At 36.7% G+C, this 16,564-nt stretch overlaps 2 protein-coding genes across 10 annotated transcripts in view; one reads left to right on the top strand and one right to left on the bottom strand.

Moving 5' to 3' along the window:
• Window positions 1–2,283, top strand: part of obscna (obscurin, cytoskeletal calmodulin and titin-interacting RhoGEF a) — a 75,375-nt gene extending 73,092 nt beyond the window's left edge. For all 6 annotated transcript variants that reach the window (XM_035948160.2, XM_035948161.2, XM_035948159.2 and 3 more), the window contains 2 exons: window positions 589–738; window positions 832–2,283. In XM_035948160.2, coding sequence (XP_035804053.2) covers window positions 589–738; window positions 832–1,012 — 331 coding nt within the window. In that variant the 3' untranslated portion in view covers window positions 1,013–2,283. The remainder of the gene's footprint in view (window positions 1–588; window positions 739–831) is intronic.
• Window positions 2,237–9,154, bottom strand: guk1b (guanylate kinase 1b). Of its 4 annotated transcripts, none has more exons than XM_055004787.1 (9): window positions 9,131–9,154; window positions 6,559–6,674; window positions 6,334–6,375; window positions 5,926–6,051; window positions 4,854–4,950; window positions 4,283–4,421; window positions 3,110–3,194; window positions 2,954–3,039; window positions 2,237–2,855 (listed from the first exon to the last, which is right to left on the bottom strand). In XM_055004787.1, the coding sequence occupies exons 2-9, from the start codon at window positions 6,668–6,670 to the stop codon at window positions 2,826–2,828; spliced, it is 717 nt and encodes a 238-aa protein (XP_054860762.1). In that variant the 5' UTR covers window positions 6,671–6,674; window positions 9,131–9,154; the 3' UTR covers window positions 2,237–2,825. The 4 variants fall into 4 exon arrangements, with proteins under 4 accessions (XP_054860762.1, XP_035804057.1, XP_023125932.1 ...); XM_035948164.2 differs by lacking the exon at window positions 9,131–9,154 and adding an exon at window positions 8,766–8,920 and having other exon boundaries at window positions 4,355–4,421; XM_023270164.3 differs by lacking the exon at window positions 9,131–9,154 and adding an exon at window positions 8,766–8,919.
• Window positions 9,155–16,564: the final 7,410 nt, after the last annotated feature.

The raw sequence follows: 16,564 nt of genomic DNA, 5'->3' as shown, positions 1-16,564 counted from the left end.
TGTTTCATTCTTTATATTCTGTATAGAATAAAAGATTGTATAGTTCTATAACATCTATTATCATTTTTACTGTGGTGGATGATGTTTTTATTATTTCAGTCTGTTTTTAATTTAATTGATTTAATGTAGAATAAAATATTGTATAGTTTTATAATATATATTATTATTTTATCACTTTTTTGTCTTTGATAGATGATGATTTTAATTTATTTTATTTTATGTATGTTAATCTATTTCATTCTACATATATTCTATAAAGAATAAATAAAATAAAATATTGTATAGTTCTATAATGTATATCATTTTTATTTTATCACCATTTTTATGGTGATAAAATAAATAAAATAAAATGGTAAATAGATTTACCATTTAATCTAAGATTGATGATGATTTTACTATTTTAATGTATTTTTAATTTCATTTAATTTCTTTTCATTTTATTTAATTTTATTTAATTTTACCATCATGGTGGAATTGCATACCACTGTGGTGGATTGCTGACTGTAGGACCAGTTTTTTGCTACACATTGCACAGAGTGACATATTTTTAGTCAGAATGCATGTGTTTTTTCTTTATTTTTCTACTAGGCTGAGCGCCGACAGCCCGTTTCATGCAGAAGACGGCTGGGAGCAGGACAAAAATATCAAGAAAGGGAAGATCCAGTTTGGACGCTGCTATCCGGGTCTGTCAGAAGGAGCTTTAACCTTCATGAAGAGCAGCCTGAATAACAAATCCTGGTGAGTTTCCTGCTTTAGTTGCACTACAGGTTATTGTTGTGGGGCTGTCTGATTGAAATGATCAGATATTATTCTCATGTTAAATGTGTGCAGGGGGAGGCCGACTGCAGCCGAGTGTCTCCAGAACCTCTGGCTACGAACACATCGAGCTCCACACAAAGCTCCACGCTCCAAAGTGTGTTTCTCCACCGACAAGCTCAAAGCTTTCCTCAAACAGAAAGAGGAGAAACGAGATCAGGTGCGCATCAAACTTCAGGGTCCCTTCTTCCAGTAAAAATACATCTTTTCTAGATAACATGCAGCTTTACAGCTTTGTGAATCCATAAAAAAAAAATCAGTGCCTCCAACCTGATCCCTCAGAATCAGATATTATTTATGTAACTTTATTAGATTTAACAAAGAAATGCAGTTTTACCTTCATACTATGAATGTTTTCAGGTACATAGGAGGTGAGTCCAAATGTCATGCTTTTAAATTCATGTTGTTGTTTTTCCACAGAATAAATCATGTTTATTAGATGATTCTGGTATCAAATGTAGTAAAAATGCTCCTTTCATTGTCTAGAACTAGTTCTGACCAACCACCTGTCACACATGCTGATATGAGCCGTAAAGTTTACCCAGAATGACCTTTTAAAGTTTAAATCTGCTGAATTATCAGAAAACAGAAACACATCCAGGGAGCCAGTGATTGTTTCTGGGACTCTATGACATTAAACTGATGCAGTTTTACTGTTCAACCTATGATACATCCCATAATACTGATGCTCACAGTTGGCTATAGGAAAATGAACATAAACTAAATTTAGTGTTTATATTGTGACACCTGGATGGACATAAAACTGATTTAATTGCAGTTTTAACAGAACTCAGATGTCGCGTTTATCTGCTGGACTGAAGAATTTATGAGGCTCAGAAATTATGGAAAAAAACGACCAAAGGGATTTGAAAAATGCTAAATTTCTACCTACTTCTGATGTATGCTGAGGGTTTGTAATTCTGAAAATATTCACAGTATGAAGGTAAAACTTTGCACACATATACTAAAGTTACTGGATTTAAATCAGCTGATTCTGAGGAGCTTTTTTCAGATTTGGTTGATTTTCTACAGAATGATTCAGCATGTTTCGTTCAGCTGTGTGTGTGTTTTCTGTCGGGTGGGATTCATAAGTGAACTTTGGTGAACCCTGATTTTTAAAACTGTGATGTGTCTTAATGAGTTTAAAGCGTACTTAGACGTTAGATTGTGTGTTTTACGGAAATATCAGGGATTAAACTTTGTCTGAGAAGCGACAAGTTCTAAAGTTCTGACTTTTCTCCTCTGCTTCAGCTTCAGATTGACATGTTTGGCCTTAAAGTAAGAATGTTTTCTGTGTTGTTCTGCCTCCTACTGACGGCTTTAAACAGGATTTTATTTGCAGCATTTTATTGAAATGTATAAATGGGGTTAAATTAGTAGGTTTCATTCAATGCCTCATATTAATAACAGTCCAGCAGCCTTGTGAAGAGTGAAAGAAATATTTATTAAATGTCAAAGAAGTGTTAATTTCTTCTCTTATTCTGTCTCATTTGTATACAAACGTGCATAAATGTGACATAAATGTTTTAAACTGAATATATGATGTGATTTTACACAGAAATCCTTCATCTCTGAATCATATGCAGCCCATTTTTAAACAGATTTAATCCTAAATATAATCAGTGTAGTTTCTGCTAACACACCTAACTATGAGTACATTTATTTCTGCTTAAATAGAGTTGAACTAAACACCAAACACAACAGTTACTGATTATTTTGTGCTCATCCTGCGTCCAGCTCCAAATCTGAGCCTCTAAAGACCAGAAGCAGCTGGATTTGGCAGATTTAAAGATCACCACTGATTTCACTAAATCTAACACAAACCCTTGTTCAGGAACAAAAACACTTCAACCCTTCATTCCTATCTGTCACCAGAACTGTGCTGAGCAAACCTCTGAAGGTTGAAGGAAAAACAAACTTTTCTCCAGAAGGTCGGTTTATTTCTGGTGTTTCTCAGAATCACAAACTTCAGTTCTTCTGTCCAGCAGCACAAAGTCTGGCTTTTCTTTCTATGATTTGGCCTGAACTTTCTGAATTTCCTTTAGAGAGAAGAAAAGAAGTCACAGATATTTACAACAACTGTCTTGTTTGTGGTATGAAGTAAATAAGAAGCAGGAAGTTTTGTGGTTTGACTCACTTCATTGAGGATTTCTTTCAGCTCCTCGTACGCCCTCTCTAAGTCATCGTTGATGATGACGACGTCGAACACTCCGGGCTCCTTACCTGCAGGTCAGGACTCAATCAGCTGCAGATAATGTTGTCTTTATTTCAGCAGATCTGCAGAGAAACTTACTGAGCTCCATGTCGATCCGAGCCACCTCCAGACGCTTCTGTAAACTCTCCTCTGTTTCCGTCTGCCGGTCCCTCAGACGCTTTTCCTGAGAATGAAAGAACAAGATGGTAGCTGCTGCAGGATCAAATTATTACTTCTGCTATTTAATATCACCTTCAAAGCACAGAATTTAACACATTACTCACTCTTACAGACCTGAAACCGCACATACAAAAAGAATAAATCTGAAAAGTGCAGCAGCAGAAATGTTGCTACACATTTTCTTCTGAGATTACACACAAATATTGTGGTTTCATAATTTTATTGTATTTTTACAGTGTTATAATTGTAAATTATTTTAGCAAAATTACAACATTTTCCTCTCTGAAGATGTGTAAACACGACTGAATTATTATAAGTACCAACGTGTGCATCTAAAACTGTATACATTACTAAAACAATCATGAACAGGATAAGAACATTTAGATTTTTACAGACTGGTAACTGATGTTTTCAACGATTTAGTGTACAGATTTTTTCATGTTTTGATAAATTAGGGTTAATATTTAATAAAACCACCAGAAAAATTAACCCTAAAACAACAGACCAGAAGTGTCAGTAATGTGGATATAAAAAAACCTGTATTTTTATAAATGGAAACTTCTTCTTTTACAATCTTTGGTCATACAGTTACACTGTTTAAATTAAACTATTATTTTTAGACAAAATTACTGTATATTAAAGGTTTTCAAAGATGACTTTAAAAAAATGTCAAAAATAAAAACCAGGTAAAATTGTGCATAATTTTTTTTTTAGATTCCAGATTTTATAAATAATTGTTTTTTTACATGTGACGAAAAAAAAATCACTGTTTTGCTGCATTTAAATCAAGTAAAAATGTCATTATTTACTAATATTTTCTGTTATTTTACCCTTTTTTTTTTTTTTTTTTTTTACAGTTTTTCAATCTATTTTTTCTGGCTTCATTGTTGCCAGATTTAAATTTTTTGCTGATTTCTTTTACACTGTCAAAGTTGGTTATAAACATTTTTGTGAGTTGAGTGCAAACTGTCCATATCTACAGCAGCCCGCTGGTGTTGCTTGTTCTAGTTTTTTTTTCATTTTGGAAAAAAAAAAGACATTTCTGCGAGGAATTTGGCTGTTGTCTAGTATTTCATTCTAGTGAAAATATACCAGGATCTCCATGGATGGGGGCTGGATGGAGATGTAGATGGGGTTCAGGTCGGTCTCTTTAATCCTTCTCACCCCTTGAATGTCCACATCCAGGATGCAGATCAGGTTCTTGGCCCGAACGTCTTCTATGGCGGCTTTACTGAAGGAACAGTAAAGAAACGTGTGATGTTTAATCTCTCTCATGTCCTGACTGAGGTAGGAGGATCGCTGGTATCTTCAGAATCGGAGGCAGAGATTAAACGTGACACACGAGACGCTGAGCTGCTCTTTTTGACCTAATGGAGGTTAAAGCTCCATCTGTCACCAGACTATTATATTTATCCTCCTGATCCTTGCTGTGCAGCTCAAGGGCACAAGGCAGCAGTTTCTATTGAATTAAGTTCAACCACTACGAGAAACACATATGCTCTTCTGATCATGGCTAGAAAGCTTCTAGAGTAGCATTGAAAGTGTAAATTAAGATGTGAAAATGTTCCCTTGGGACGGTTAAGGTTGCTTTAAGAGCAGAATGTGCAATAAAAATGTCAAACGAGAAGTATGCAACTCATTCAAAAAAAGGTATTTTGCTCACCTGGTTCCGTAGAAGTTGCCAGAAAACTCTGCGGTCTCAATGAACTCTCCGTTGTCGATGCCTTCCTGCATGACCTCCCTCGTCGTAAAGTGGTAATCTGCAGGAAACAGCATTTCTAATCAATCCAGCCTCGACTGAAAATTATAAAAGCAATACAAATGATAGCTCCTTCCAGTTTAGTGACAGATGATGGTAAACAGTGGACATCACACTATTTCTGCCTATTAGGTCCCATTTTAAATGATGTTCCCTGAACTCTGTGTTGAAAAACCCAGACAAAGAAAAATGCAGCTTTGTGTTTTGGAAGCACATGCACAGATTAGATGTGTTTTTCACTGCGGTATGTTGCTTTTTCATGGATGTCATTAGCAGAACAGTAGCAGAGCACATTATATTGTCCACACGCCTAAATCTGCCAAACATCAAAAACCTGGCAGGGATCTAAAAGCAGCAGAAGCAAACACGCTGCTAGCTCTAATGGTAGCACACAATCATTAGCATGACAGCATGAAGGAGTCGACCAGCGCCGGAGTAACAATTTACAGAAAGTAGTGACCGGGCTGTAAACAAATATAGATAATAAGCCGGACTAATGGCTTTTAAAACTGCAGCAGATGAAATGTTTCTGCGCAAACTCAGAAGCTCATTACGGCCCAAAGTGAGCGCAATTTCTCCTCGTTTTACCCAAACGATGGATGTATTTTGGATCAGTAGGACTTCTCTTCAGTGTTTAATTAAAGGGACGTGGCGGCGGCGTTTTTAAAGGATCCTTGTTAAATCTTCCTCCTGTGTTGCTAATGGTTGGATGCAAAACAGCCGTGAGAAGAAATGAAAAAAGGGAAAGAGTCAGGACTAGAACAGGGATCGCTAGCGAGGCTTCACAGGGGGCTATTTTCAAAAGCTTTTTACTCCAAAGTGTAAACTGTCAGATCCTGATTCCTGAATTCTTTGTGCTTTTGGCTTTTCTTTTTTTTGTTCACATGATTTAGCTCCTATACAGAAGTCAGCGCTGAGGATGATGAAAGTAACCCCCATCCCTCTGAAAGACTGTCAGGAACCACACTGAGGTCACCTTCGTCTGTGGGCTCGGATTCGTTTGGACACGAAAATGAGCTCGACATTTCTAAGTCTTCAGAGGAAAGCACATCTGCTACGGGCAGTAACGTAGCCCCCAGAAGCATGGGGAGCTTGTTCAGCCCTATGGAGAAAGAAAGAAATAATAATAATAAAAAAAAAGGGACAAATAAGAGGTTTATCCCATTTTAGATATGAAGGGAGCTAGACAGGGCCACAAAACCAGCTGCAGTTCACTTGGGAGTAAGAAGTGTCTGAGCAGGGAGGGGATTCTGCAGACCAGGGCTGTGTAGACAGCAAAGAAGTGTGTAAAATGCACTTTTATGACAGTTCTGTGGCTGAAAATCCAAATCCAAGGCTGCTGTTGGCTGATCGAAACATCAAGCAGCCAGGTTGGAGTTTCTACCTTTGCCATCTTCCTCTCCTGGTCGAGGGTTTCTGGTCGTATCTGCGAAGAAAAAGGTTAAAAACGTCATTAGAAACCATGTAGGAATAACAGAATTACTCAGAAGATGCTGCAGGAACATCTTGGTCTCAGCTTTACTAGATTTACTAAAACCACCCGCTGCCAGGTCAGAAGGCGTCCTACGTCCTGGTCAGGAGCCAATCAGCAGCAGGAACAGAAACCTACGGGACACGCTGAAGCCAAAGACGCCTTCGTGATCCTTCATCAGCCTCTTCATCAGGGTGCTCTTCCCGGCACCGGAGGGTCCACTCAGCACCACGGGCCTCGGTCCTGACATGGTTCTAGACACAGGGACGGAGTGGAGTTCTGAGAAAGTTCTGCAAAGTTCTGGTCCTTTTTTTAGCAGAAAGTTCCCAGAATATTCATACAGGCAGGAAAAGAGAGGTGTGGTCACTGAGAAACGTTGGATTCAGGGTCGGTCTAGCCTGACGAAGCACAGCACTTTTATTTTCTTCCAGCATGCGAGACATCCAGCCCTGGTTGTTTGTTGTTACCTCTGGGCTCTTTGTTTCCACATGTGTGCTGAAGTGATCTTTGGTGTCTGTCATTAGCCTTCAGGTAGTCTTATTTCCACCCGTAGACATCAGGTATTCTTTTTAACAACTTTCTGTATGATCAAGCACAGGTTGCTTTTATCATAAATTAATAATCTAGCTTTGGTCAGACACTCTTAACCCTACTGTAGAGAAGTGACCAGGCCAAGAAGTTCTTGAAAGATGCAATTTTTCTGAATTTTGTTGCATTGAGCGGTTTTGTTGTCTTTATTTTTTTTTTTAAATAGTTTTATGGAAGACTCCTCTATGAGCGTGCACTGAGAACATCTTTCTTTATTACTGAGAACATTTTCTTGAAGAACTTTGTCAGCAGCAGCATCCTCAGAATGTTGCAGAAAAAAAAATGTTCCACCTGTTATCATGTCACATTACAGGAACCTTTTATAATAGTATATATATATATATATATATATATATATATATATATATATATATATATATATATATATATATATATATATATATATATACATTCTGTCATCAGAGGCCTTAAAAACATCATGAAAACATTTTGTGAATGTTTGGTATGAGAATGTTCTTTCTTTGTTCTCTGATCTGGCAACATACTAACCCCAACCTACTAACCCTACCCCTACAAACCCTACTAACCCCAGCCTACTAACCCTATCCCTACAAACCCTAAATCCCAAGACACTTGTAGAAAAAGATGCATTTCATTCTAGTTTTTCCAGAAGAGTTTCTAAATGTTGAGCTGAGTTTTTTCAATCCATTTCTTCCTCGGAAAGTTGCTCCAGATCTCCATGGATCCTATTATCTGCTCTGAGGTACAGTAAGACTAATCCTCTGATCTCCTCTTTACCGCTACAGAGGAAACAAACCTGCAGAACTTTAAGTCAGCCCTCTGCTCTCTTATTATTCTAACAATAATGAATCAGTGGTGAAACTTTTCTGTCCTGTTTCCTTTAATTAAACTTTTGAAACACATCCTAATAGGACAGCAGGTTAAGAACGGAGGTTAATGAAGTCACAACGGGTCAGTCAGCAGGATTAATTGGATGTGGGCCATGACAGGTGACCTATTTACCTACTCAGAAGGTTTCAGGGACGCTGCTGAATCAATCTACTGACATAATTAGTGAACAACACAGCAGCTATATAGGAGTTTACTGAAGAAGAACCTCATTTAGTGCAATTATTAGCACCTTAACTTCAATATTTACAACATTTTAAGCAGCATTTTTATGTTTATGCAGTATTTTAAGCAGCATTTTTATGTTTATGCAACATTTTAGGCAGCATTTTTATATTTCTACAATATTTTAAGCAGCATTCTTATCTTTAGGTAACATTTTAATCAGCATTTTTATGGTTATGCAATATTTTAAGCAGCATTTTTACATTTATGTGACATTTTAAGTAGCATTTTTACGTTTATGCGACATTTTGAGCAGCATTTTTATGTTTGTGACATGAAAATGCTGCTTGAAATGTAAATGCATCCATAACAATAATCCACTCATGCAATATAAATGAAAACAGTATGAAAGGATCCAATTAGCACAGTTAAAACGTGTGATATTCTAAGCTGATTGCATGCAAATAATCTATTTCATTTGAATATTTATTTTAACTCTAATTTTATGAGCAGCTTTCATAACATCTCAGCTAATTCATATTTATCTCTTTAGTTTTCATACAAATATGTCAAACTAAATTAATTCAGTCAGTAATTAAAGCATCTGAGCAGCAAATGCAACTGAATAAAAACATAAAAACAAACCAAAACCTGCTTTCTAGTGACTGTTTAGCTGTATTTCCATGATGAAATGTTTTTTATCTGATTTTTCGGTAGCTCACCTACAGAGACGTCGGATAAACAGGTGATTCTTCAGTGGAGCTCCTGAATGGATTCTGTCCAGCGACTCTGATTCTGTCAGTCTGAATTACCTGCACCTCCTCTCAGCTCGCCGGCCAATCACACGGCTGCATTCTGCCTTTGTTTTTAACACGGCTCACAGCTCCGTAGATGATTTTCATAAACAAATGATGGAGTTTGTGCAGATTTATTTGTGTTTTTATTCCTGTTTAGAGCACTAGACTCTGGCCTGGAGGGTGAACTGAGACATATATGCAGGAAATATGACCTATTTTTTCTGCTATAATTAGGAAAAATCTTGTGCGCAAACTGGATCCAATCAAGGAAGTTTCATTACTTTACTCACAGAATAAAGCTGCAGAATCCAGCCGGATCTGTCGTCCACTCAGCAGCAAACTCAAGAAGCTTAGGAGGTTTAAAACTTTGCTCAAGGGCACAGCAGTGGAGGAAATGGGTCCTTGTATATGTTGGTAATTGGATTTTCTGTTCTGAAACGGGTATTGAAAAACAAGAAACGACTGGTTATTTGATTTTCGTTTTGAAATACAAAAATTAAAATTGAAATACAAGGCATTTTTCCTTTTCATGATCAAAAAGGGATATACGAAATTTTAAAAATGCTTTGATTTTCATTTTATATTTAAAATAACAAAAGAAGTAAAATCAGTAAGAGACAGAAACGAAAAAGGTCAGTTTTTTCATTTTCTGAAACCGGAAGTGGTCATCAGCAAGTGTGGAGCCAAACAGAGTACAGTGCATAGACTGGATATAATTTTGTTTTTGGTTAGTTTTCATGGTCAAAATGAGAGTTCAGGTGGATGATCTTAAAATAAATCAATATTGATTTTTTTTATAGAGTGTTAAAGTTTTGCGAAGCCAGGGGGCGGGACTACTTGATTGACAGTCTGGTCTGGAATGATTGACAGGTCCTATGGATGGAAGCAGCAGACTCTACTCTCCTTGTTTGGATTAATTCTGATATAATAACTGTTGGTTTATTTATCGGTGGAGCAGCAGAACCTTTTCCACAGACAGTTTTCCTGCCCGTTGGCTTGTTTTAACCAGTTTTCTGCCTTCAGGTGATTCTAGCAGCAGACACTGAAAGGACACTAATAGTTCAGTAAGTTAATGTTTATTTTCGTATCGGTGCCGCTTTTACTGCACTTTATATGCAGCTTTAGTGTCAGATATAATGTGTGCCATGCACTCCAGATGTTGGTGGAGTTTATTTCTGTGTGTGTTGACCAGAGAAGAGAGTTAGCATCTGGTAAATATTAGTTTTAATGTGAATTAGTGATGCTAACCGAGGTAGCTGCTCAGTTGTAGCCTGATTAAAGCTAACGTAGCATTAAGCTAACGTAGCATTAAGCTAACGATGTTTGTGTTGAGTTTCATGTAAACAGCTGAAGTGTGTTGTGTTAATGTAATGTGGTACATTTAGTTGATAAAACTGTTCATGGAGACGCTGGTTCACATTAATGTAACGTTTAGAAAACCTAAATGTGATTAAAAGTGAGGTTAAGGTTCTGTGTTGTCAGTAGTCCTGAATATCTGCTGGTTTTCTGAAGTTAAACTGGAGAAAACAGTAAATCTACTCTCTAGTCGTTAACGTTGTTTAATGACTGATTCACATGTTGTAGTACATCTTAGTGCAGATTAGAAAAATAACCTCCCAGAATATGATCAAAGTAATGATGAACACTACAGTTATTGCATTTAAATTACAGCACAGATAAGCTAGATAATAAAATCCTCTCCTAAAGCTAAAGTGACTGCAGGCCTTTCTGTCTTTCAGTGCTTGGAAAACTATATGAAATAGGAAATATATCCAGGAATGCTTTAAAATGAACCTCTGCTGTTGATGCTGATACTGTGATGTCTGTCTTCATCTCAGGTGTCTCATGTTCACTGTGAGGATCTTCTGAGCGAAGCCAACAGAAGGAAAACCTCATCTAGATGTGAAGAAGGAGACTGAATGGATGACATCCTCAGTGAACCACTTCCTGTTTAACTTTCACTTACAGAAGGACAGAGCAACTATTTCAGCAGTTTATTTTTCTCTGTTCTTAGTATTCACAGGTTCCATTTATCACCTTTAAGTTCATCTCTGCTGTTGTAGCAGAAATACAATCTAAAAAGTCCATGTTATAGCAGATATGCAGCATTAAAACATCAACGCATTCAGGTCAAGAGCTTCATTATTTCCTTTATTGCACATTTTAAAACTACATTGTTTAACTATTGTGAACTGTAAAGATGTGTAAACACATGCAATAAAGAGATGAAATAAATAATGTGTTGCTGACAGTGAATTGTAAAAACTGAACAGTCACAGGACAAGTTGTATAATGAAGAGAGGAGCTGAATCTGCAGCAGTATTGTTATTATTGGTAGGATGAGGAGGACATCAGTGCTGCTCTTCCTCACAGTGATGAAGGAGAAAAGACTCTTCAGACAACCACAGCTGGATGTTCATGTTCTCTGGAGCTCTCAGTCCATCAGACTAGATGCCCCCAATGATCCAGACCAAGGCTGGAAGGAAAAGACACTAACAGTGAGGAAACGATCCACAAGGTTCTTTCATTCCAACTGCTGGAACATTAAATATCAGAGTGGACATATCAGGATATGAATAGAACACAATAGAATGTTCTGTTTTTGTTCTGTTTTTAATCATATGGAAATGTTTCTTTTCCTGGTTGAGGCTAAAGACCATTTTACTGCCTTAGATGGACAATAAAGTTTATTCTGTTTTATTCTAATGTATCATTAGCATTAGCAATTATCACAGTTATCTCACCATACACTGCTGTAGAGAAAAAAACTCTGAAGCAAAGAACAGATATTAACTCAGAACTGAACTGAAAGATTAACATTCATCAGTAACAGTTCTGTGGAGGAACATTAACGTAGATTTATTTATATCTGCTGATAATTAAAACAGCAATTATCGATCCGTTATGATTGATCAGCTGTGATCTGCAGGAAACTTAGCTACAGCTAAAAGTTAACTCGTTTATGACACTGACGAACCTGATTTAGCATCAGCATTAGCACTAAATGAGGAAACCTCAGATTTACAGAACAATTTTAAAACACGATGTTAGAACATGTTTATATCAGAGGTTATAGTCTGATGTTAACTTACAGTAACTTCACTGCTTTATATGTGATGTTGTCCAGATGTGGAGAAGAGTACAACTAGTTACAAAAATGACTTACCTGTAGAGTTTATCTTCACTTTTGGAGGCTAACGTTGTTAGCAGCAGCAGGTAAACAGCAGAATCCGTAAATGTGGGCGGGACAGAGAGTCCTCGACTCTTTAGTCAGTCTGACCAATCCACTGCTCTCCGGCTCTCAGTCTGACCAATCGCTGCTCTCCGGCTCTCAGTCTGACCAATCGCTGCTCTCTGGCTCTCAGTCTGACCCATACATAGATCTTCATATTTCTGGTAGCTGCAGCTCCCAGTGAACAGGAGGATTTTATTAGAGGAAGTCAGACACAGAGAAACATTAGAGCTCACACTGAAACGGAGCTACAGCTCTGTGTCTTGTAGAAGATTTATTTTCAAAGCTACATGTGTGACGGTAATAAACCGTGCCAGAGCAGACCTCATTAGCACTTCCGCTAGGTCGGCTAACCTTTCCGGTCACTCCAGGGATGCTGTTGTCGGTAATGTACCCAGAATATGGATTCATTTTTCTTTTGGGCTTGACAAAGACGAGAACAAAAATATTCAGAGCAAGTGGAGCAGCTAGCTAACGCTTATTACAGTTTGATTTACATTTTCAAAATCACATTTTTGAAATCGCGTAATTTTCCCGTAAAACAAATCACAGCTTTTATTTTGAAAGAGATACCTGGAAACGTTATTTATCCGTAATTCCGCTAACTTGACTGAACGTGGGCTGCAGTTCCCGTTATTTAAACATCATTATGATGTATAAATGCAGATGGACTTCATATATTTGACTATGCAGACATTTTTATTGATGTCTCGTATATTTTTGTAGACATAAACATATTTGATAGAAATATTATATTTCCTCTTAATGCAATTAAATGTTCATCAGTGATTCATCTTTAGTGTGAAACTTTTGCTTTGCAGCTATATTTTTTAAAAATGTAGGTCATTTTAAGGTAAGACATTAAAGGATGGTTTTCTTAGGTAAATGAATTTAAAGTTTAATTAACTTAAATCTTTCAGTCAATGTTGTGTTTCTTTCAATTTGAAATATCTGGATTTAATTAATACAGCTCAGTCAGTTACATTTTATATTATTAAGAATTCTTATTCAGTTTAACACTAGATGACGTATCAGTTCATTGAGTATTTCAGAGCCATTTTTTTTCTTTTCAATTATCTGTATGTAAAGGGATATTATTAAAATATAATTGCAATGAAACAGCAGCAACATAAGAAACGACCAAATATACAAAGGAAGTGCAGCTATTTTAATATAAAAAAAAGATCTATCAGTTAGAACATGGTGAAAGTGCAGCTAAAGTTAAACTAGCGAAACTATGGATAAGCAATGTTTCCTTTTACTTCCAGAAAAATAAAAGCCTCATATTTGCTATTTATTAAAAAATCTCTAAAAGCAACACTTCCACCAAGTTTGTTTTAGTTTGTTGCTATTTATCAGTGGAGCAGCAGCACATTTTCCACAGACAGTTTTACTGTCCGTTGTCTTGTTTTAATCAGTTTTCAGTTCAGTAATTCAGTTCTTCAGCTGATTGGACCAAGAGACACTGAAGGACTCCAACAGCTGGTCGGTAATAAATGATGATTTACTGATCGGTGCCGGTTTTAATGAACTTCATGTTCAACTTCAGAGTCAGATATAATGTGAGCAGTGAACTCCAGGAGTTGGTGGAGTTTATTCGTGTGTGTTGACCAGAGAAGAGAGTTAGCATCCAGTGAATATTAGCTTTAATGTGAATTAGCGATGCTAACCGAGCTAGCTGACCAGTCCTGATTAGCAGCTAAATGTAGCATCAAGCTAACGATGTTTGTGTTGTTTCCTGTCAGCAGCTGAAGTGTGTTGTGTTCCTGTAATGTGGTTCATTAAGTTCTTAAAACTGTGGCTGGTTGACGTTAATGTAACGTTCAGGAAACTTAAATGTGATTAAAACAGTAACGTTAATGTTCTAGTTGTCAGTAATCAGCTTTAATTTGACACTAAAACAGACTGATAGTTTTAAATGACATCAGTTTCATGAATTTGTTGAAAATTGTCTCATTTGTCGTTGTGATGTTGCTGCTGATTCATTAAAAGCAGATGATCCGTGTTGAAGACACGTTTAGTTCTAGTATCAGAAGTACAAGAAAGAAAATGGAAGTTTAGTTCTGCTACGTCAAAGATTTCAGGAATCAAATAACTAAATGAGTCTTTATGCCTCAAACTTTATTTTACAATAATGAAATAATCACAGATAATAAAAATATAAATAGCAGAGAAAACCTGAGAGAATAATTTCCTGAAAAGTCTGTGAAGGAAAAGCAGCTTTTTATCCTGAAAGATCAGAATCAGCTCCAACATCTGCATCTGACAGCATCAAGTCAACCAGAAAGAAAAGCAAAAAGAAAATGACTTCTTTCTGATCACATCTGTTCCGCTGCTCACAGGCTGCTGCTGCTCACATTCTTCACATTTATAGTCCACTTTTAAAAGTTCAGCAGACAGGTGCTCTGCTGTGGAGTGTGACGATGTTGTTGGTGACGTGGAGAGTGAAGTTTTCGTTTCATCCACAGCGTGCTTTAGGACAGCCGGGTCGGACTTGATGTTTGAAATACTGACCCACAGCTCAGATTTAACTGTCTGTAGCTCCGTTTTGATGGATGTTAAACTTTCACTCAAAGCTGCCAGGAGCTGGGTCTTTAAAATAACCGCCGTCTCATTACAGAGTGAAAGTAGCAGTTCCTCCTGAAGGTCAGAGATTGCAGCATCTGAGGGCCTCTTCAAAAGAAGACGTAGTTGATGAAGGCGTTCTGGAGCAGGACCAGAAAGACCACGACCAAGCAGCCTTGAGATCTTAGGCAGCGTCTCCCTGAGGTGGGTGTCGACGGTGTTCACAGTCAGGTCTGTGGTAATCCCGTCAAAAAACAGAAAAAAATCTAGATTATAAATCAACATGTAACCAAAGCACTCTGTGTATAACGCCATAGTATAGGATGTAGTTCAGAAAATGTCAAAGTATAGTATGTTTTACTCAAGAATAACATAGTATTGCCTGTAGTTCATCGTATAGCATGTTGGCAAAAAAGCCCCATAGATTATTATGTGGTTCAAGAAGCGCAAAATGATAGGATGTTGCCTACAATTGTCATGTATGATATGTGGTTCAAAAAATGTCATAGTGCAGTATATTGTCAAAATAGTATGTTATTCAAGAAAACATCAGAGTATAATATGTCATTAAAAAATGCCATAGAATAATATTTCATTGCACAAGTAAAAGTATAGTAACTTTTATAACTGTTCGAATTCTTATGACATGTTGCTAAAAAAACAACAAAAACTGGCGGCCGGAGAACACGGCCTGGCCATCAAGGTTAAAGGATTCAACCTTTCAAAGTGTGGAAAAAACTGTCATAGTTTACTATGTCGTCCAAAATGTGGAAAAAAATGTCATAGTTTAGTATGTCGTCCAAAATGTGAAAAAAAAGGCGTAGTTTAGTATGTTGTCCAAAATGTGGAAAAAAACGTCATAGTTTAGGATGTCGTCCAAGAGCGTAAAACAAGCTGTCCATGTAGCTCAACTGGTTAAGAGGGTGACTCATAAACAAAACTACATTGGAGACGCAGGTTTGATTCCAGCTTTGGGAAGGAAAAGATCTAAAAAATATTCTTTGTTATTCAAAATATTATTAAAACCTCATAGTTTCGTATGTTGTCCAAAATGTGACAAGAGCGCCAAAATTCATGATGACTTTTTTTCAAAGAAAACCTTTCTGGAGTGTTTTTCATGCCCTCCTTTACATTATTTCATCATATGACATGTTTTTACAACATGTTTGAAAAATTGCTTTTTTTTTCGACATAGTATAGTAAGGCGTTTTTTTTGCGCCAAAATTCGTGATGATTTTTTTTTCAAAGAAAACCTTTCTGGAGTGTTTTTCACGACCATCTTTACATTATTTCATAATATGGCACGTTTTTACAACATGTTTGAAAAATCCCTTTTTTTTTTCGACAGTATAGTAAGGCGTTTTTTTGCGCCAAAATTCATGATGATTTTTTTTTCAAAGAAAACCTTTCTGGAGTGTTTTTCCATGGCCTCCTTTACATTATTTCATAATATGGCACGTTTTTACAACATGTTTGAAAAATCTCATTTTTTTTTCGACATAGTATAGTAAGGCGTTTTTTTGCGCCAAAATTCATGATGATTTTTTTTTCAGAGAAAACCTTTCTGGAGTGTTTTCCACGGCCTCCTTTACATTATTTCATCATATGGTACGTTTTTACAACATGTTTGAAAAATTGCATTTTTTTTCGACATAGTATAGTAAGGCGTTTTTTTTGTGCCAAAATTCATGATGATTTTTTTTTTCAAAGAAAACCTTTCTGGAGTGTTTTTCACGGCCACCTTTACATTATTTCATCATATGGCACGTTTTTACAACATGTTTAAAAAATCTCATTTTTTTTCGACATAGTTTAGGATGTCGTCCAAGAGCTGAAACAAAGCTGTCCATGTAGCTCAACTGGTTAAGAGGGTGACTCTTAAACAAAGCTACATTGGAGACGCAGGTTCGATTCTAGCTTTGGGAAC

Source organism: Amphiprion ocellaris, chromosome 2 (genome assembly GCF_022539595.1).
Source record: "Amphiprion ocellaris isolate individual 3 ecotype Okinawa chromosome 2, ASM2253959v1, whole genome shotgun sequence".
Taxonomy (NCBI): Eukaryota; Metazoa; Chordata; class Actinopteri; family Pomacentridae; genus Amphiprion; species Amphiprion ocellaris.
Note: the sequence above shows the minus strand (reverse complement) of the source record. Positions and strands in the feature narration are given on the sequence as shown.

Bases quoted from the DNA above. Each gene is read 5' to 3' on its own strand.
- guk1b (XM_055004787.1), bottom strand. From the start codon at position 6,670: ATGTCAGGACCGAGGCCCGTGGTGCTGAGTGGACCCTCCGGTGCCGGG. The intron at 6,052-6,333 runs GTAGAAACTCCA...CTTTCTCCATAG, and splicing joins AGGAGAGGAAGATGGCAAAG to GGCTGAACAAGCTCCCCATG. The intron at 4,422-4,853 runs GTGAGCAAAATA...CTGTTCCTTCAG, and splicing joins GGCAACTTCTACGGAACCAG to TAAAGCCGCCATAGAAGACG.